The 21,958-nt window shown below is 40.6% G+C and overlaps 2 protein-coding genes across 9 annotated transcripts in view; one reads left to right on the forward strand and one right to left on the reverse strand.

Annotated features, from left to right (window-relative positions):
• KIAA0753 (KIAA0753 ortholog) overlaps nt 1-17,345 on the reverse strand; it is a 36,649-nt gene extending 19,304 nt beyond the window's left edge. Inside the window, exons 1-12 of one of the 8 annotated variants that reach the window (XM_075120833.1) lie at nt 17,236-17,320; nt 16,144-16,186; nt 15,681-15,829; nt 15,429-15,577; nt 14,206-14,803; nt 13,284-13,390; nt 12,934-12,996; nt 10,849-11,064; nt 8,405-8,615; nt 6,787-7,013; nt 4,844-5,013; nt 1,967-2,083 (exon numbers count right to left, since the gene is read on the reverse strand). In XM_075120833.1, the coding sequence (XP_074976934.1) occupies nt 1,967-2,083; nt 4,844-5,013; nt 6,787-7,013; nt 8,405-8,615; nt 10,849-11,064; nt 12,934-12,996; nt 13,284-13,390; nt 14,206-14,803; nt 15,429-15,518 (1,799 nt within the window). In that variant the 5' untranslated portion in view covers nt 15,519-15,577; nt 15,681-15,829; nt 16,144-16,186; nt 17,236-17,320. Of the gene's footprint in view, nt 1-1,966; nt 2,084-4,843; nt 5,014-6,786; nt 7,014-8,404; nt 8,616-10,848; nt 11,065-12,933; nt 12,997-13,283; nt 13,391-14,205; nt 14,804-15,428; nt 15,578-15,680; nt 15,830-16,143; nt 17,210-17,235 lie in introns of those variants that run through there. The other 7 variants (XM_048823746.2, XM_048823747.2, XM_048823743.2 and 4 more) reach the window with 7 other exon arrangements.
• Nucleotides 17,267-20,277, forward strand: TXNDC17 (thioredoxin domain containing 17). The gene is made up of 4 exons (XM_048823750.2): nt 17,267-17,632; nt 18,640-18,721; nt 19,352-19,427; nt 19,955-20,277. Exons 1-4 carry the CDS (start codon nt 17,287-17,289, stop codon nt 20,021-20,023), a joined length of 573 nt encoding a protein of 190 aa, XP_048679707.1. The 5' UTR covers nt 17,267-17,286; the 3' UTR covers nt 20,024-20,277.
• Nucleotides 20,278-21,958: the final 1,681 nt, after the last annotated feature.

A 21,958-nucleotide genomic window follows, 5' to 3' on the forward strand; every position in this document is an offset into this window, starting at 1 on the left:
AGCAGTTCTAAGTTTTCTTTTAGCTACAAATGAAATGAGTTGTAAATTCTTAAGCTTGGTTAATATCTGAAAGGTTAAATTGTAATCTTTGTAATATCTGCTCAAGTAAGATTTGTAAATCCCAATTTTGGGATAAGGAATTTGCAAACCTTAAATTATAACCAAGCACCTTTTTCTTTTCTTTTTTTTTTATGCTTAAACTTTGTAACTGATTTTATGAACAAGCTTCCAACCCTAGATGGAATTGTTTCATAAAGAGAGCGTTATGTTCTGATAATTAGGTCTATAAATTTACCCTAATTGTGAGCTCAACTGTAAAAAGTACGTGAAAGTTCATAAGATGTCACAATAATCTATAACAACAAATGTTGATGGGAAAAGGTACAAAAGAGACAGAAAAACTGAATCAATCCAAACAAGAAGGCCTACTGAGGTAACTCAAGGACTGTGTTAAGATCATGCTTGGTAAGCAAGAAAATGTGAATCTGGAAATTAATGAATCAGTATTGGTGTGTCAAATATTAGGCCTAATTGGCCAATGAAATAATGACTGGACAGGCTATTCAACGCATCCCTCCCTTTTTGGGGAAAAGATGGAAGAACAGATTGAGGCTACTGAAGCAAGCTTCGCCATTATGGCTGCCACCCACCATCTCTTGGATCACCACAGACCCTCTTTGTCCTAATCCCAAGTGATGTCCTGATCAGACAGGGCCAGAGATAGAGACCAAGGCCTTGTCTACACTACAAGGAAAAGTCGATCCAAGCTAGGCAATTTGAGTTACGTGAATAGCGTAACTCAAGTCGACATAGCTTAGATCTACTTATCACGGGGTTCACACTACACGATGTTGACGGGAGACACTCTCCCATCGACTCCCCCTACTCTTCTTGATCCAGTGGAGTACAGGAGTCAATGAGAAAGCGATCTGCGGTCGATTTAGCTAAATCGACCACTGGTGCATCAATTGCCACATGTGGATCCCCCGGTAAATGTAGCTCCCGATGGAACCCAAACACCAACTGGGAAGATGCAGGATCAAACTTTAACAGGAGCTCCAGCCCATCTCAATTAGTGTCTTCTGTTTTCCCCAAAAGTACAGTTATTACCATCTTTGATATCATCAAAGAGACTGTCAAACAAGGGGGCCCTTTTCCTTTTAAAATCTCTCCAGCGATAAGGAAAGGGAACAAGAAATGTTGTTAAAGTGAAAACTTTACTTACTATTTTACATTTCAAATGCTTTAACTATTTTTCCTTCTTTTCTTTATATTTAAGAACAGGTTAAAAACATGATTAATGGTGTTTGTGCCATGCTACTAAGCAAGCTGAGGTCTCTGTTCGCCAAACTCTGGACCTTATTTAACACTGTTTAATGGTGGGCAATGACTGAGTTATGTTAACATTTTTGGCACATATATTCCATTTAACACAACATCGCTTATCTCTGTATCCCTGTACTCAGGGAAAGTGAGCCTAGTGCTAACTGTAGAGCAGTCCTCAGAGTGGGGCAACTACTGGAGGTGCTGTGTAGGAATTACCAGGTTCCCTCTACCCTGTGGGAGAAGAGGAAGGAAAAAAAAATGAAAAGTCTCCTGACAGCCAGGAGGGGCTCAAAGGAGAACAAATGAGAGTGTAAGACCCTTTACCTACAATCAGTCAGGTAGGGAGTGAGCTGCAAGCCTAACTTGATTCCTTCCTGGGGTGGCAGGAGAAAGAGAGCAGAGAGGCTCCTCCCATTTCCTCACAAGAAGATGACTCCCTGGTTTCATAGGACAGTTTAAAAAAGTAGTGTGGTTTAGCCCTTTGTACGAAGTGGCCTTAATTCAGTTTTGGCCTGACTAAAAAGTGTTAACTGTTTTACCCTAAAAATGCAATTAATTCCGTAAAGTGAAAAGAAAAAGAGAGATTTAGAAAAATAATATATTATTGTTTGCGTTTCTGGATAAAGATATCCAGGCCAACCTGACAGCTTCTTTTTCAATGGCACTCAATCTTCCTTCTTCAGTTCCCTCTTTTTGCAAAGCTGACTGTTCTCTGCTGGAAGCTTTGGGACTAGCATTCATGTATCCCCAAGGAGCACTGTAAAGGAGGAATATATATATTTGACTGAGATCCTTTTCCCACTTCTGTTCATAGCAGGCAAAATTATTATACCAAAAACTGGCTCAGTTAGGCCTCAGTCCTGCAAGAACTTGCACACATTTCACTTTACTCACTTCAGTAACCCCACTGAAGTGAAGGGGTGTAGGCATGCTCTCAAACTTAAGCATGTGTGAAAGTGTTTACAAGACCGGACTGGAGTTAAAAAAAAATGGACATTAACATGAGAAGTCTGGTAACATTAACCTTGAATTTCCTCCCTTTTGTCAACATAGGGCCTGCAATGGGCTCCATGCAGAAGCAGAGTTACGCCCATATGGAACCCACTGCAGGATCAGGGTCCTAGTTACTTTAACATGTTGGAGCTATCACTTGTTTACAGGAGTCTAGCTAACACTTTTTAAATAGTGGAGAAGGGAAATAAATTCAAAGAACCACATTTAAGTTGTAACAGAACTTGCCCTGCCATCTTAGGATCTACTTTTTCAAAAGTTTCTCTCATATTCATTTTGTTATCACATTCTGAATTAAACCTCAAATAAATTTATATCAATTAAAAATATAACGTCTATTTAAAACATGCATTCAAAAAAAAAATTCTATATCAAATCAATTATTCACGCATTTATTCCTGGATCCTGCAATGAATCAACAAACATTGCTTGTTAATCTGTAATGTGTAAGAACATGAGAATGGCCATATTGGGTCAGACCAATGGTCCATCCAGCCCAGTATCCTGTCTTCCAACAGGGGCCGGTGCCAGATGCTTCAGAGGGAATGAAAAGAACAGGGCTATTATCGAGTGATCATTCCTTGTTGTCCAGTCCCTGCTTCTGGCAGTCACAGGTTGCTTCCTATCTTGTAATCAATTATTGATCCATGAGAGGACCTTCCCTCTTATCTCATGACTGCTTAGTCTGCTTAAGACTCTTTGGTGAGGAACCTTGTCAAAAGCTTTATGAAAGTCCAAGTATACTATATCCACTGGATCACTCTTGTCCACATGTTTCTTGACCCCCTTCATAAAATTCTAGTAGATTGGTGAAGCATGATTTCCCTTTACAAAAGCTGTTTTGGACTCTCCCCCGCCCTCCACCCCTCCCAACACATTGTGTTCATCTATGTATCTGATAATTCTGTTCTTTATCATAGTTTCAATCAATCTGCCTGATACTGAAGTTAGATTTACCGACCTACAATTACAAGGATGGCCTTTGGACCTTTTTTTAAAAAAATGTCATTACATTAGCTATCCTCCAGTCTTCTGATAGAAAGGCTGATTTAAGTGATAGGTTACATACCACTGTTAGTAGTTCTACAATTTCGTATCTGAGTGCCTTCAGAACTCTTGGAAGAATATCATCTGGTCCTGGTGTCTTATTACTGTTTAATTAATCAATTTATTCCAAAATATCCTCTACCGACATCTCAATCTGGGACTGTTCCTTAGATCTGTCACCTAAAAAGAACGGCTCAGATCCTCTGCGGTGAAGACTAATACCAAGAATTCATTTAGCTTCTTCACAATGGTCTTTTCTTGTGTGTTTCTTTAGCAGTTCAGTCATTCAGTGGCCCCCTGACTGCTTGGCAGGCTTCCTGCTTCTGACGTACTTAAATTTTTACTCTTAGTTTGTGTGCCTTTGGCTAGTTGCTCTTCAAATTCTTTTTTGACTTTCCTAATTATATTTTTACATTTGACTTGGCAGTTTATGCTCCTTGCTATCTTCTTCACTAAGATTTGACTTCCAAATTGTAAAGAATGTCTTTTTGCCTCTAGCTGCCTCTTTTACTTTATTATTTAGCCGTGGGCGCATTTTTTTGGACCACTTACTGTTTTGTTTTATTTGGGATATACAATTAGTTTGAGCCTCTATTATGGTGTTTTTAAATAGTTTCCATGAAGCTTGCAGGCATTTCATCCATGACTGTTCTTTTTAATTCCCATTTAACTAGCTTCCTCATCTTTGTGTACTTCCCCTTTTGAAGTTAAATGCTACTGTGGTAGGTTTCTTGGATATATCCCCCCACAAGGATGTTACATTTAAATTACATTATGGTCACTATTACTGAGCAGTCCAGTTATATTCACCTTGTGGACCAGATCCTGTACTCCATTTAGGATTAAATCCAGAATTGACTCTCCCCTGGGAGCAGCCAGTCCTGGAACCTACAAGAAGCAGCCATTAAATGGTGTCTAGAAATTATTTCCATGCCGTCCTGAGGTGACATGTACCCATTCCATATAGACATATCTGAAATACCCCATTATTACTGATTTTCTGTTTTTGTAGCCCCTCTATTTCACAATCACCATCCTGGTCAGGTAGTCGATAGTATATTCCTACTGCTATACTCTTGTTTGAGCATGGAATTTCCTATTCATAGAGATTCTATGGTACAGTTTGATTCATTTTAAGATTTACTATATTTGACTCTATGCTTTCTTTTACATATAGTGCCATTCCCCCACCAGCACAACCTAATCTGTTATTCCTATATATTTAGTACCCTGCTATTTCCATGTCCCATTGATTAACATTGTTCCAGCAAGTTTCTGTGATGCCTATTATATCAATATCCTCATTTAATACCAGGCACTGAAATTCAGCCATTTTAGTATTTAGACTTCTAGTATCTGTATACAAACACTTATAAAATTTGTCAATATTTAGCTGTCATTACAATATAGTTGTGCATTACAAACATAAAAAGCCTGTCCCACTTGAATGTTAACGTACCGTTTAGGTGAAGCAGATGGGGATGTAGGATTTGGAGGTACCCAAGTTATTCTACTCTCCTTAACAAGTGGTTTGTTCTCTTTTAGCCTGAAAGCTACAGTGGTCTCTTGAAACCGGGCATGCTTTGCCTGAGGCTGCACAGGTCTTGATCTTGGAAGCTTACGGATTCCCTTTAAGACATGTTAACATTCAAAAGACGTTCAGAGTTTAAAAAAATACATATTCCACACTGTGGATCAGAACTTCTTGTCTTAGGGTCAGGTCTAAGGGATTGATTCTGCAGAGCTGGAGCCAATGGAGGTTTTAATACTGACTTTAATGAGAGTATGACTGCACCCAAATAGAGCGTGGGGCCAATCCTGAATCCCTTACTCATGCAAACAATCCGATTGTTTCAGTGGCAGTCTGAGTAAGGGCTTTTTACATGAGTAAGAGCTTTTTACATTTGGTATATTTGTAGTACTGGGCCTGCTCATGAGCAGAGCTATTTAGAGATTTATTAGGACTTCTGCAGAAGGGAGTGGCACAACTGCTAAATTTATATTTACTAGGCTAAGAAACTAGACAATTGTTCTACAGCGGGTAAATTCTGAAAGCCTCTTTTCACTCACAGGTATGAACTATCCTGACATCTCGTTGAAACACATGGACTGAGTCATGTTATGGATTATTAAAATACTTAACCTAGCTGTTCACAGGCCTTACTGATATTAATATTGCACAAACAAATATATATAATTACACCAAATCTCCTGATTTTCCAGGCTGAGGTGAGTGAGAAAAAAATCCATCCATAAATGCATCCAAAAATATCTATTTTCAATTTTTGGGCATTTCAGAAGATTTTTAAAGAAGGACATGCCAGTAACATGCAAAAAGAATGAATGAGTTTTCTTGCACCAAGGAGGCCATCTGCTGGTTGCAAATGGCATTTACTAAAACACAAGTGGTTATATAATTACAAATAATTATTTTAATAAATACATCATTAATGTCATGGGATGAAATATTTCAACTTTAAGTCCAAGATGAAAAACAGCATACCGTACAAACACTTACTTGCACACTAATTTTCTGCAGAATTGTTATATGTTATTTCCAGTTATGCAATTTATTTCCAACTGGTGGTAATGCTGCTTTTTTAGGGATATGTTTTTTTAAGTGATCACAAGAGCAGAACTAACCAAGAAGCAAGGAAATGCAGAACACTCAGACTCAGGGGTGGCCATTCAGGTCCCATGGAGTAATAAGGTCATTTTTTCAGTGTTTGGAGTGAGGGAGAGCATTTAGGACCTAATCCAATGGCCACAGAAATCAACAGAAAGCCTCCCAGTGACTCCAACCAGCTTCCCCATGAAACATACCAAGTGTTCTCCATTCCCCCTGAAATGAATGGAACTTTACAATAGTGCAGCTGAAAGCAGTTGACTTTAATTAGTTTTAATTGCCCTTGAGACAGGTACATTCAATGTTAAAGCTCTTCCCTTTCCTCCATATCAACTACATTTATTAAGGATGCTAAAGGGACACCACTGACTGAAAAAAAGACAACCATGCTTCTGTCTGAAAATGTGCTATCTACTACTATTGCCAACATGAAACAGAATTCTCTGTTTTCCCCAATGCATTTACTAAAAGCATTTGGTAATACTTTGTAGATAGTCAGTTTCACATTTCTGGCAGTCAGTTAGCTTTTTCTACATGCATTGTGAAAGAACCATGGAACAGAGGACAGAGAAAACTATTTTTAAAAACAGGAACATGTGGTTATAAAGAGAGAAAATCTGGCAAGGACACCAAGAGGCAGATATAGAGTCTAAAACCGCTTTTAACTTAGTTTTTGAAAGTTACTTGGTTTCATGTTGATTTAACAGTGCCTTACATTAAGTTAAAGCTCCCATAAGAGAAGAGGAAAGAGTACATTTTAAGTGTCATACTTGTACCTGTTTGGCAGGTAATAATACACCTTTCTTCTTCAAAGGTCCACTTTCAAGCACAGGGACTTTTTTCACAGCTCCAGCTCTCATCAATGCATCCTGACTTGTTTTTAAAACTGCATCTCTGTCTGAGGTGTGAGAGTCATGCTCTTGCTGGAATTCTTGATCTGATAAATCAGCATGACTGCTCAGCTTCTGTGCCAATGGAATATTTGCAACATGTTGATCTTCATCTACATAAATAGTTAAAAATAAACCTTAGATTGGAAGCTCTTTGGAGCAGGGACTATCTTTCTGTCCTGTGTTTGTACAGAGACTAGCACAATGGAGTCCCAGTCCATGACTGGGACTCCTAGGCACGACTGCACTACAAACAAACAACCACCACCATACTGGTAAACGCCAAACGTTTCCTTTGCCAAATAATACACAAGCTGAGTCTCTGCTCTGCTTCAGTAAGCAGTTATATGCTTGAAAGCAGTTTATATGCCTATATTCAAGGCCACCTGAGGACTAGAAAGAGACGACAACAAATACTACTACCAGCAGGAGACATGAAATTCAGTAGATAACTAGGGACATGCTCTCTCTTTAAGTTCATGAAAAACAGGATCATCGCACAGATTATACTCTCAGTAAGAAAGGAAAGGAAGTTAGCATATGCTACTCTAAGAAACAACCCTTTGAGGAAGACACTACACATTATGATACTAATGTTATACTTTGGACTGCTTTCAGGATGTATCAAACTGTTTTAATGAAACCTCACAATATAGAAAGAAAGTGTTATTATTAAGCCTGTATACAGAGAGGTTACATGATTAGCCCAAGGTCACACAGCAAACCAGAGGCAAAGACAGAAATAAATCCCAGAACTTCAGATTGCCAGTCCTCTGTTCTACCCATAAGACAATGCTTCTTCTCTATGCGTTGAAACTTGGAGGAAGGGAAAGGATAAAATTACTGTGCGAGGGGAAAACAGTTTAGAATTAAGAGATAGGTTTTTGTGCTTTTGAGAAAAAGGCAAAAAACCCAAGAACCTGCACAAAACTAAGCAAATTCTGAGCTAAAGCTTTGACACCACCTTTCATTCAATCCAACTGTGTACCGACATTGCTGCATCTGTGGTGCAGATTCCCCAACAGTGGGTAATCCTATATTCCACTAGAATGTATTTCATAATTAGCTATGTAGATAGTTAGATGTATTTTATATACATCATTACAATCAACTAGTAAAGAACCACCTAGCTATATGCTGCAATATAGACTTTTGAGGGTCTCTTTAGATGAAAACGTAACTGTGCTCCAAAAGAAAAAGTTAACAGCATGACGAAGACATGTTTAAAAGAAAGTTAAATAATGAGGTTTAAGTTGGTACATGAAGCTGGAGGACCCTCTTATGGCAACAAGTTGTCATTTCATGTGAAGCACTGAAGGAATTGTGTACCAAAGCTGCAGGGTTCTAGCAAGCACACGATGAGCAAGACAACACTCTTGTACCATGAATGGGCCATTCTGCACCTCAGACATAAAAAATGTATTATGACACGTCATTGCTGATCACTATGCTGCTTATACATTAACCAATGAAATCATTTTAATTAAGTATTCAGAACACATACCAGTCAGGAGTTTCCTAGCTACCGAAGGTTTTTTCTGTTCTTGTCCAAGTCGCACCTTTGAGATGGGTGGTTTCTTCTCTTTCTTTGAAGATGCAATCTGCTCTCTGGTTGGAAACATCTCACTGCTCACTGGAGATTTACCCTGAGATGCTGAGAGACATTTCTTCACTTTTCTGGGTGATCGTTTCTTCTCCAGCAGAGAATCCAAGTCCTGCCACAATTTTTTTTTTCCATTTAAGTTAATCTCTCATTAAACTTGGTTTGTTAATGTTGGCAGACTGATGAGATCCAAAGCTCAAGGGTACTGATTTTTTTTTTTAAATTATCACTCAAAAAGCTTTGTCATTATAATTAGTGTAACAATCGTACGTAAAAATGCCTGTATCATTTACATCGTTATTTTTTATTGACTAAAGTAAGCTCTCAAAGAGCATTTAAATGTAATAAACATTTGAAGAATATAAACTAGTTTTCACAACAGATATTAGAGCTCCACTGTGAAAAGAAAAGTATTTTAAAAAGCAGACAAGTCCTAAAAACTGCTGTTATAAAATGTGCCCAGATACATAATCCTAGCACAACTACTTGATTTTTGATGGTCAGTACGTGGACACCAGTTCATATCACAAAAACAAACCATCACAAATGGCATTAACTGACACCTTTATTGGCAAGTACTGAATGGGCCACAGAGACTGAATTACTGTTGCTAATACAGGTAGACCTTTAGGGCCATTTGGGAGAATAGTACAGGGGAAGCTTGTACTTCTGCTGCCATGTTATACCCATCTTGTTGCTAAAGAAGAGAGAACAAAGTCCCCTGGGAGGTCAAGCCAGCACCTTTCACTAACACTGAATTCGTTATTTTATTGAAGTCCATTTTCAGACTGTACCCAATCACCTTCAGAAGCTAGATCAACCAAGTGGGGTCTTCAAACCTGAGAAGGACTCTGAAAAGCTTCTGATAGGAGGTAAGCAAGAAAACTACCTGACCTAACAAGCAGCTCTGACCATTTTGGTGGGCATCATCAGTTCTTATTTCGAGTGTCCAGAAATCATTCCAAAATGTTCGAACGTTATAAAATCCTTCTTATCTGATCAATAAACAAGGTAGCCTCCAACAGGTTAAGTATCTGTGACATTTACAGACACATTACTGGTGTTCAGATACTACAGTGATGGAGCCGTACAAGTACTCAGATAGAGTAATAGATAAACAGTATATTCCTAGCTTGCCATATCTCTTGCTTGCATAACTCATCTGTAATAAGCACTGAAATGGTAGTATCAATGAGACTTCTCTGGCCTCAAATCCAACATGGGCAAAAAACAAATATCCATGATTGTGAGGGGAATCACAGGATAAAACTTTTGTGCCATATTCTTGGTTTTCTCAGAACCTACAATTCATGCTTCATAAGTCTTCTGTGCTGAAGCCACAGAGGGGCATTCCAGGATGAGGCTTGGCATCAGGAGACGTGGTTTTAACATGCATTCCCCATAACCAGGCCACTACACTTCTGGTATAGATTATTTTTGCCAGAACCAGACTTGAAATGTATGTCCTTGCTAAATGCATGTCCTGAAATTGGCCCTTCACACAGACAATTTGATATTCATCTAGAATCTACCTAACAAATAATCTCCCTATAGTTAAGTTGATTTAAAAATCGCTCTTAAAAAGTGGACTCATGGGCAACAGATTAAAAGCCTTCACCTTCCTTCCAGAGGGAAGGAAGAAAGACTTTCCAGCATGATGTCATAAGTAGCCCACTGTTTTTTCCCCTCCTGAAGCAACAATGACTATCACTGCTTTCTATAGGCAGTCTATAGCACTTTAAATAAAATTACAGCCATTGTAATCATTATAATACATTAAGGTGGTTAGATTTTTTGAAAATATCTTCTCACGGCTGCAGTGTCAGTCCAACACCTAAAATAAGCAACAACAACAAATAATCCACTTTTTTACGTGGCCCACAGAATCTTGATCAGTTTAAAAAAAAAAAATCACTTGGGGTTAAAGGTTACAACCGTAAGGCTGATTCTGAGAACTTCTGTATTGTATCAACTGGAATAAATAAGTATTTAAAAAATTTAGAGCTGCTCTTTTCCCACCGTACACACTCCTAGTGAACTTCTACTTGATATTCATATACATGGCAGAAATATCTCCAACCAAAGTGGTTATGGAACATAGTGCTGAAGTAAATTTTTCAGCTATATCTTTATCTTCAAACTAGGTTCTTATATTACCACCATTACAGCAGCATCTGAAAGCCATATAGCCACAAACCCTGGCAACTGCAACATGCACTTATTAAGCCATATTTTTACTGGTAATATTTTATCCCCCCCCGTGATATAGTTTGCACCCAGAACTTAAATATTTCATCCAGCCTCTTCTACATCAGCTTCGAAGAAAAATTAAGCACTTTCCACACCTCAATTTGTAGCAGAATGTCTATGATGATGTCAGGAACAGAAGAATCCATTTCTAATTTGGCAGAACAGAGAGATAGTTGTCGAATGAGATTGCCCAACTCCTTGTAATGAGCAGGAACCTGCTGCTCTGATTGATCAGTAAATTGTGTGGCAAACACCTGCAAGGCACGAATGGCTCCTCTGTGGGCAGCTGCCACTCTGGACATCGCTCGAGACTGTGGCACAAAGGAAAGACATGTGTGATTAAATATTCAGCACTTTTCAAGTGATGTTATTCAGAAAATCGTAGAAGAATTTCATTGATCATTTAAGTAACTATATTTTGCCCTCAGTTAATTGTGATGGAGACGTATCAATCCTTGTGATGAAATTTGGCAGCTGCTTAAGCAGTGCAGAAAAGATTAATAGATTCTAAGGCTAGAAGGGACCACTATGATCATCTAGTCTGACTTCCTGTATAACACACGCCATAGAACCTCCCCAAAATAATTCCTAAAACATATCAATTTTGATTTAAAAATTGTCAGTGACAGAGACTCCACCATTATCCTTGGTAAACTGTCCCAATGGTTAATAACTCCCACCGTTAAAAATTTATGTCTTATTTCCAGTCTGAATTTTCAACTTTCAGCCGTTGAATTTCTCTGCTAGACTGAAGAGAGCATTATTAAATATTTGTTCCCCATGCATATCCTGATACATTGTAATCAGTCAGCCCTTAACCTTCTCTTTGTTAAACTAAATAGATTGTGCTCCTTGAGTCTATCACTGTAAAGGCATGTTTTCTAATCCTTTAATCATTCTTCTGGCTCTTCTCTGAACTCTCTTGAATTGTGGGCACCAAAACTGGACACAGTATTCCAGCAGCAGTCCCGCCAGGGCCAAATGTAGAAGTAAAATAACCTCTCTACTCCAACTCCAGTTTCCTCTGGCTATGCATCCTAGGATCACATTAGTTCTTTTGGCCACAATATCACACTGGGAGCTCATGTTCAGCTGATTATCCAATGACACACCCAAATCTTTTCCAGAATCACTGCTTCCCAGGATAAAGTTCCCTATCCTGTAAGTTTGGCCTATATTCTTTGTTCATAGATGTGTACATTTACATTTAGCTGTATTAAAATGCATATAGTTTGTTTGCTCCCAGTTTACCAAGCAATCCAGATTGCTCTGAATCAGTGACCTGTCCTCATTATTATTAATTTTTTGTGTCATCTCCAAACTTTATCAGTGATTATTTTACATTTTCTTCTAGGTCACTGATAAAGATATTAATAGCATAGTGTCAGGAACTGATCCCTGCAGGACCCTACTGGAAACATCCATTCAAGAATGATTCCTGGTTTACAGTTACATTTTTAGAACTGTTAGCCAGTTTTTAATTCATTTAATGTCTACCATGTTAATTTTATTAGACAGACAAGATGGGTGAGGTAATATCTTTTATTGGACCAACTTCTGTTGGAGAGAGAGACAAGCTTTCGAACTTACATCGAGTTCCAATAAAAGATATTACCTCACCCACCTCGTCTCTCTAATATCCTGGAACCAACATGGCTAAAACAATTCTGCATATCACTATGTTAATTTTATATCATTTTAGTTTTTTAAATCTAAATGTCATGTGGCAACAAGTCAAATACCTTACAGAAGTCTATGTATATTAGGTCAACACTATTACCTTTACAACCAAGCTTGTAATCTCAAATATATATATATATATATATATATATATATATATATATATTTTATATGAAAGTTAGTTTGACAGGACATATTTTCCAAAAATCCATGTTGACTTGCATTAATTACATCATCTGCCTTTAGTTTTTATTAATCAAAAGTTATACAGTCAATATACCAAATACTATGCTAGCCTGAACTAAAGCAGCTGAGTTATAGATATAAATCCAAGACGGAGGGTTGATGGGAACATTTAAAGTCTCAGAATACTTCTCCAATAATGTTGTACTTAAGGAGCCTTTGTAATGGATACCTAGAAACTGAATTAACCAAAAGTTCATTCAAGATCCCAAAAACTTGTTTTCAGAAAGATTCAATCCAAGTTCAATACATCTTACCTTCTTTGTGTGTTTGATTTTATGAGGACTCAGCTTCTCCAAGTCTTCCTGAATTTCTTTTACCTGTTTTTTCAGAAAACAAAAATCACAGTCAGAACCAGCTGTGTGTACGTATAGATTAAAGACAGGCCTGTGTTGTAAAGTCTAGGTTCAGATTCCAACTTTCCAATTAAGAGGTGTTTTGAGGGCATTTTGGTTCATCCTATTATAATGGTAGGGCTTAGCCATGAAATTCAGATCCAGATTAGAACTTACCTGAAGTTCAAAGGCTTTTGTTTCAGGCCAGTTCTATTGCATACAAAATACATTATATTTTATATACACCCTTTTAAAAAATGATCTGTTCCTACCTGTTGCTGAAGGACATACAGCATCCGAGCAGACCGTGCAGCTTGCTCCTGCCTCCTAATGCGAACTCGTCGCTCTTCATCAGGATCCAAAATTTCTTCACATCTCTCTAAAAAGTGTTATTTTTGCAAAATGCAGAGTTATAGGTCTTGACAACCCAGTTAATCTGAGGAAATCCTGATTTAAGCTAAATGCGTGATTACCTAGCAAGGGAGCTTCCTTCATGCAGGACCAATTCACAGTGCACCTTTACCTTGGCAAGGCATTATCTTAAACTAATACAGAAACTATTTTATCTACACATTCTGTATCATTTTAGGATGTTTCTACATATTCTTATCCAATATTGATCAGGTAAATCTTGCCAGCTCCATTATGATCTCCCAAATCAAATCATAAAGTTGTGGCAGGAATGTACAGAAAGTTATAACTCTTTAAACCTCTTGCTAAATATTACAAACAAGTCAATATAGTGTCAAAACTAAAAAAAATTAACCACTCCACCTCTCATGTGTCTTCTAACAAGCAAGAGTTCTGACAGCCATTGGTCTCTTTCCTGTAACTGCTAACAATGGTTCTAGCTGTGATACTGTTTTTTGTAATCTGAAGATCTATCCAATAGGAACAGGACTAACAGCATCACCAATGCATTTCACACAAGCCATTAAAAAGAGTTTACTATCAACATGGCTTGGATTTGAACCCATGTTATAAAGGTGAAAGGCTCCATACCACCTTACTAATACCCTGAATGGATCATCCATTTAATTTTGTCTTAAAAAAAAAAAGCTTTAAAAAAATATGCACGCACACACACACACAAAGGAACAAACACAAATTCAAGTCCAAGCCTAAAATTGGAGAGAAGAACAGAGAAACAAGATATAGTAACGCTACATAAAAAATAATTATTGTGTCTTTCACCTTTTTTAGCCATTTCTTCAATTTTCTGGATGCAACATCTCAGTTCTTTTTGCAGTCGTCTGACTTCCTGTGTACTTTTATCTTCAATTTTTTTCAGTCTTGGCTTGGGCCCTGGTCCTGGATCATGGGTGGGCGGAGAATCTGAAACAGGTGGCTTTAACTTGCCCTGATTTGAAGTATAGAGATACACTTTTGCACCGGAGTTGGTAATCTCCATTTTGGAGGGTTGACCAAGTTGCTGATGATATTTCAAGCATGTCCGAGACTTTGATGCACTTCTCTCTGCAGGATTTTCAGATACTACACTCTTACACTGCTCCGATGTCTGGGGGGACATTGATTTATTTTCAGCTTCTTTCACTTGTTCTTCCAGGTGTCTTCGTTTTACATCCCTTTTAGCTAACTGGATGGCCAGTTTTAGTTTCTCTTCAGATATGACTGAAAATGTGACAGAACTTCTTAAATTGGTGTCATCACCACTACCTAGATCTCTCTGACCATCAGGTGGCTTCAGCTTTTCTATTATAATTGGACGAGGGCTGGAGAATCTGACAGCCAAGTTCTCTGGAGCTGCAGGAACATTCCTATTAAACTGGAGCTGTTCCACAGATTAAATAAAAAGTCCACATTATATAGCATATTGCACAAATGATGCACCTCGAACATAAAATAAGAAAGACAAATGTAATTCCCTTCACATTACAATTTATCATATCACCACGCAGGTGATAGCTATTTTAGTCCTAAAGCATCCTTCCCATTCAAACAAATGGCCAGATATTTAAAGGTTATTAGACACCTAAAGGTGCAGCTAAATGCCTAGTGAGGTTTTCAAAAGCATTTAGGTGCCCAGTTCCAACTGAAATAACAAGAAACCTTTAAAAATCTAGCCCAAAGAGCTCTGGCACAGGACCATGTCATAATAAATATTTAAAACATTATAAAAGCAAAATAATCACAGGCAGTACTTACAAGTGAGAAGGAAGGGGTGAAGACAGATATTTACATTTATACATTTTCATCTGCAGATTTCAAAGCACTTTACAAAAGAAGAATAAATATCATGCCAATGGATGCTGGTGACACATGAAAGAAGGCAGGCAAACTTGACACTACAGCTGTGCACAGAACCAGCGTCAGGAAGTAGGTTAAGTTTATCATATTATAAAACAGGATGGCAAACCCAACCCTGAGAAGTCATCACTGCAGAAGTCAAATAATACCTGTGTCTGGAGAGTCCTCGCTTCATTCTTTTCTGCTTGGATATTGGATGCAAATGGATCATACAACGTGTCTGGTTTGCTTGGTCCCATCACATTGAATAGAATATAAGGATTCTAAAAATCCACAGTCATCTGTAAACTGGCCTCTGCTAAAATTATAACAAGTAGACAAGATGTTTGGGTGTGGGGTTTTGTGTTTAAAAATAAGACAAGGCCTAACAAATGTAATAGCTTAACAGGCAAAACACTCACTTGTGGAAGTAATTTTGAGAACATGCTCTTTGTAGTGGTACAGGCTAGAAGCAAAGTGGTGGATATATTCACATTTTCTGATGCACTAGATACAGCTTACATTCTTCTTTCACACGCTGAAGCAGCTGGCTGTAAAGCAGCATTACAGACTGTGAAGGGAATGCTCACGTTACCAGCCATAAGGAGAATACAGGGTTAAGGAAGAACTTTTGCAGCTCTTATTACTAGCACAAGGAAACTGTGGTCTACTGAAAAGAGGTGGGTGGAAAAAAGAACCTTTGTTTTCTCAAACTTGCCCCAAATCATTAACCACAAGAGAGAAATGGCATAAAGTACAGAATATATTGTCGTCAGAAGGAGGTAGACCAATGGAGAGCACACATCTGGATCTCTTACATTTCTTCAGTGGAAAGGGAAATAAAATAAAAATAATGGCTCAGGAAGCCCTGATATATAAACTCACCAGCAATTAATTTCAGCGAGAGCCGAGGGCTCCTGAGGGGCCCCTAAATTCAAACAATTTCAAGATCAGGTATAATGACTTTGCTGCTTTCTCTCCAGTTTAAATCACAGACTGCCTCACTCTGTTCCCCAGCTCCTCTGGACATTACTTCTTCTCTATTTCTCCCAACCGTGCTGCCCACGGTTGAAGCAAGTGCCAGTTCCTCTGCAGCTCCTGCCAGGGTTACTCTGCTCACCTGAATCTTTATATTCCTCCATTTATCACGTGAAAACAAATATTCCTCCCTTGCCTGTAACAGTTAATTCCACTCTACCTCTACTACCATTTATAACCAAACTAGGTAAAGACAGAGACTTCTGAATCAACTTCAATTTCCCTCCTTCTCTATTTCAAAGCCCTGTACAATTCCACCCTGCTCCATTTCACAGCAATCCTAGGCTGGAGAGGTCATCTAGTCCAGCTCCTAAATTTCAACTCCTCCTAGTCCCTATTTCCTATTCGAGTGTCTCCTGATTGTTCTCTGCCTCCTTCCACCCACTCCCAACGCGGGGCCCTTTCGCACCTTGGAGAGCCTCCCAACTAGGATTTGCCAAGCCCCCCTCCCACTCACAACTCCGGAAGGCCCACAGGTGCTCGGAAGCGTCCCGCCTTTAGGGCCCACACCTCAGCTGTGGAAGGCGCGGGACCCACTGGGGGCTGCAGGCCGCAGTCTCGGGGCGGCCGGGCGCGATCCTGGTAGTGGGGGAGCAGCCATGCGAAGGGGGTGAGAGCGCACGGCGCGTCGGGGGGGGGGGCGGCGCTGAGGGGCCGCGGGGGAGAGGGGGGCGCGCTGAGGGGCCGGAGCCCTGCCCCAGAGCACAGGCGAGGACATGGGGCCCTGGTGCTGTGGGAGGCAGGGGGGAAACAGAGTCCGGGGACCCGCAGCCCTGAAAGGAAAGCGGGGAGGGCGGGAGCGGACGTCCCGGGGCGTTGGCCAGCGAGGCCACCCAGGGGCTCCCCTTGCTCCCTGCCGCCCCGCTCCGAGCCCAGGCGCGGGATGGCCCGGGGCGCACCGGACCCCGGCTTCTCACAATGGGGCGGGGGGACACCCACCGCAGAGGGGGGCGGGGGACTTGGCGAAGCGCTGCGGTTCAAACCCGCCCCATGACAACCGCCGCCGCTATCGCGGGGGCTGCCGGGAATGGAGGCAAAGGTACGGGTGCCGGGGTGGCCAATCCTAGCCGCGCGTGTCCTTTCACGGCCGCCGTAGGCGGGGCCTGTCCCCTTCAAGCCCCGCCCGGGGAGCTGGCGCTTCGTGCGCGGGTGTGCTGCCGCGCCGGAAGCAGGCGTTGGGGCTGCGGCGGGGCCATGGGCTGGGAGGAGAAGGCGGCGCGGGGCTATGGCGGGTTCGTGCAGGCGGCGCAGCAGAGCCGCGGCCGGCCCGTCTTCGCCTTGTTCTGCGGGGACAAGGATGCCCAGGGCAGGAGCTGGTGCCCGGACTGCGTCACTGGTGAGCCCGGAGGGGACCCACCCCCCGCTTTCTAGGGCCTGGGCGGGGCTCCCGCTGTCCTGCCCCCTCCTCTACAGCGAGCCGGTGTAGAGGAGGGGGCACCTGCTCCGCGCCCTCGCCCCCCACGGGTATCTGGCAGCTGTGTGGAATAACTCTGCCTGGGGGTGGCTGACCCTCTTTTTCTGTTTCTCACTCGATGTGGTCTCCTAAGGCGATCTGTAGTTGTTGCCTTGGGGGGTTCAAAACACTGCTTCTCTCTTTCTCTCCTGTGCCTGCCTCCGATCAGTGCCCCAACTCCGGTCCCCAGCCACCAGTTATTACTACCAGCAGTGTTACACACACCCTTGTCAAATCTTCGACTTGAATGGTGAATCTCTGCTGCTGACATTACATCATACCCGTGAATGGGAGTTTAGTTAGCAAACTTGCCCTGCAGCGTGAGCTACTTCAGCCGCCTACCTTGGCACTTGAACTGGCCAGATGCCAGTTTATGAGCAGTTAGTTGAGCCCTAATATACCAAGGCATTGCAACATAGTGACTTCCAGTAGGAGTCCTTAGCAGTAGAAAACCGACCTGGCTCGGTGGCAATTATGGACTCGTACATCCCCATGAATTCATGTACAGGTGATGTATGTATGTGTGGTAGTACTCACTAAGCTAAGTATGTTGCTGCTTGGAGGAGTTTATATTCCCAGGTCATACAGACAAGGAGACAAAGGCTTGGGGAAAACACTAGCCAATTTTATACCTCAGTCATCTCTGGTCACTGAGTGATACTGCAGTAGCAGGACTTCAGAAGCAACTTAAATAGGTGCTGAGTGAGTCCAAGTAAGTTGTACCATACACAGGAGGCTGAGTAGAGGAAAGCATAGTGACTAGTGCATGAAGCAGACAAATGAGCAGGAATATCTGGAAGAATGAGCAGCAGAGATGACAGCATAAGATGCCACAACTGTAAAATATTAATACTGTTATGTAAACTTAACTAGAAAACTCTATTCTTTAGCTGAACCAGTTGTGCGGAGTGAATTAAATAGCCTGCCTGATGGATCTGTATTCATCTACTGCCAAGTAGGAGACCGAGCCTAGTAAGTGCTAAAAAAGTTACGTTTTAATGGCTTCTTGTGCTATTTATGTTGAAATAATTTTTTAGTTCTAATATATGTACATACTGTCCCATAAAACAAATCTTAAGTCATATGTTCAAATTGTTCTCAGTGAGCTGGTCCAGGCAGTGGGAAGCCATATCCATCTCAAATGTCTAGTCTCTTATGCTCTACCCTTATGCTCATCCAGAGGACTTATAAAAGCTTGTTACCTTTATGCCTAGGGTCATCCCTCATCACAGTAATGTAACAGTTGAACTGAACATTTAAGCCTCCTTATCTAAATGCAGCCATTTTGTGCTTGTTAAACAAAATACTTTAAATCCAAAGTTTGGACTTCAAGTGGTATTTAGAATGCAGAGAATTAGCCACCTGAAAGTTGCAGAATACCTCACTGCTAATGTTGCAGCAGTTAATACTGATTTGATCCAGAATTCCTTGCAATTTATATTTCTACTTATTTTGGTGATAGCTGTATGCATTAAGAATACAGAATCAGATTTCCCTTGGGCTTTCAATAGTACTGATTATGCATGAAATAGTAAAAGCTATCTTACCCTCCAAACAGAATGTAGAACTTTTGCATAAACATAACTAACTCTTTCAAAACAGCTGGAAAGACCCCAACAATGAGTTTAGAAAGAATCTGAAACTAACTGGAGTGCCAACGCTACTTAAATATGGAACAGTAAGTATTTTATTTGAATTTGTATACGCTAAAGTGAGATGGAAAAACAAGCTTGAGCCTGGCAGAGTGAACCAGGTGCCCTGCACTCCACTACTCTACTGAAGTATTCAGGAAAATTTATTCCTGACCTACAATAGCCTGGCAATTCCATTCTGGAAACTCTAAAGACACAAACCATTGGAGGCTGTGTGTTGAAAATGGAACCACCACAAAAGCATAGTATTTGGCATTCTTAACCTTTGTACTTTACGCTGTTTTACTACTATTTGGGAAAAGGTGAGCAAGAAAGCTGGGGGGGTGCGGGAGGGTAGAATAAATTAATCTTAACTGGACATCATAAATTTCTGCAGCAGTTTCAAACACCATTTTCACTTGTGTATGACATCTGGAAAAACCCTACAAATTAAAGAAAACTAGTTTATTAGTCTCTAGTTTATAGAGTTAAATACCATTATGCTGAGCAAGGAACTCTGTAAAAGACTTGACACTTTGAACTCTCTTCTTGAAACCACTTTTTTTTCTTTCAGCCTCAGAAATTGGTAGAAGAAGAATGTCTTAACAGAGAGCTTGTGCACATGTTGTTTACTGAAGATTAAGTTTTCTCTCCTTTAGTCAATCATTTAGCTAGAAAGTAGATACCCATATCTTCAAGCTGCTGGTCATTTTCATTTAAAGAAGCCATCATGTATTGCCTTATCTCCATTCAGACTTTTTAAACTGTCAAGTGCATTGGCTGAGTGGCCAAAATAAATGCCATGAAACTGTTGGTACAGAGCATGGGAAGGGATCTTGCAACACTAGAAAACAATAATTGACCCTTGTGCTGAATTAAACTCCTGCTTGCAACAAATTGTGTTTTAGCAATCTTTTCAACAGGCTGAACGTTCTCTATATTGATCAACAGAGGAACTGAAGTGTTTAAGAAACAAGCAGAGTCTGTAAGATGTAGTTGCTCACTCAACCACAGGATGGGCAAGGCTATCTAACTTATTGAAGGCTACTTGCAAGAAAATACTAGCTTACTAAACTACCCCGTAGAAGTAAAGGTCCATAGTTGTAGCTCAACACTACCTACTACTATGGTGTAAAAAGGCCTCTTCTTAGTCTGCCCTTATTTCTACTTTCTGTGTGTGTTTTTTATAAACCCCACTGTCACTATGTGATTGTTTGTTAAATTCTATATTATTTTACTACTTACCTTATATACCACATTACAATGTCCTCTTTTGATTCTCTACTTATAGGAATGACTTATTCTCTCTCTATAAAGGCATGTAGTCAGAATGTATAGCAGGCTACTCAGGGGGAAATAGTGCAAACCCAGCCTTTGGAAAGTCTTTTTACTCTAGCAAGAATGACACTGTACCAGCCTCCCTCAACTGTCCTGTTACTTAAAACACTTACCCCACCTGAAAATTTTAATTAAAAGTGGAAGAACCACCAGAGACTGTCCATTTATTGACTTATGTGCAAGAGGCACAATATAAAACTGTTATAGTCCTAGTTCCACGCTTTAGTAGATTTTACTTGAAGCTTAGCCATAGCTGTTTCATTTAGGTACAGGTTCAGTACTAAAATAAGTAAATTTTGACTAAAATTCTCTAAATGTTACACCTGGGGTAATTCTGTGCCAAAAACAGCTGCACACAATATTTTAAAATTTTATGTCAAAAACAACACTACATAATGATGCCAGTTTCAATTATTCTGGTAATTTATTTCAAAACACCTGTCAGCAAGTATGTCTAACAATAGACAGACAGACAGACAATCCCCCCAGTAACGGAGAGTTAAACTCCTGTGAGAGCCCAGTTTCTGTTTCTCTTTCCCCCTCTGCCCAGCCTAGCTCAGGGGCCAGACATCCACAACTCCTCCCTTCCAGAGCCCAGCCATGGGCCTCTCCGGACAATACACCTGAATCCCCTATCCTCAAGAATCTAGCCCTGGGCCCTCCACCTGAGATAGTTGTATCCCCTCTCCTAAAGAGCCCAGCTCTGGGGCCACCCAGCCTGGATACCTGCACTCAGAGCTCATCCGCATGGCCCCCCCCTTTGCCCAAATGCCCACCCCTCAGAGCCCAGAAATCCACAGCCTGATGCTTAGTCCCAGGCTTGGGTGGATTTTCCTATGTGCCACTGCTTCTTTCCTTCAGGGCATGTGGGGAACTGCAGCTGCTAGGAACCCTCCCCCTGGCTGTGTCTTCAGTAGGTGCAAGCTGGGCTCTGCCTGGTTCAGTGGCCCCTTGTGGCAGCCAGCAACATTGCAGCCCATTTCTGTGGAGTGGGAAAAGGAAAGTCTGTACAAAACCCATTAATTTTTGCAAAATTGTGCAGTGGCGCAGAATTCCCCCAGAAGTAAAATGTGGTAGAGAATTAAATGGGATATGCTTAACTCAGTACCAATTGCCAAGATGGTAATCTCTCTCTACTCTTGTCTCACATTTCACTGCTGTAATGCAGTCACCTCTCTATAGTGTGCTTTGCAGATGCAGGGACTACTAACAGCTGTTGACTCATCTTTTAAAAAGTTTG

The sequence above is a fragment of the Caretta caretta genome, chromosome 17 (assembly GCF_965140235.1).
Source record: "Caretta caretta isolate rCarCar2 chromosome 17, rCarCar1.hap1, whole genome shotgun sequence".
Lineage (NCBI taxonomy): Eukaryota > Metazoa > Chordata > Testudines > Cheloniidae > Caretta > Caretta caretta.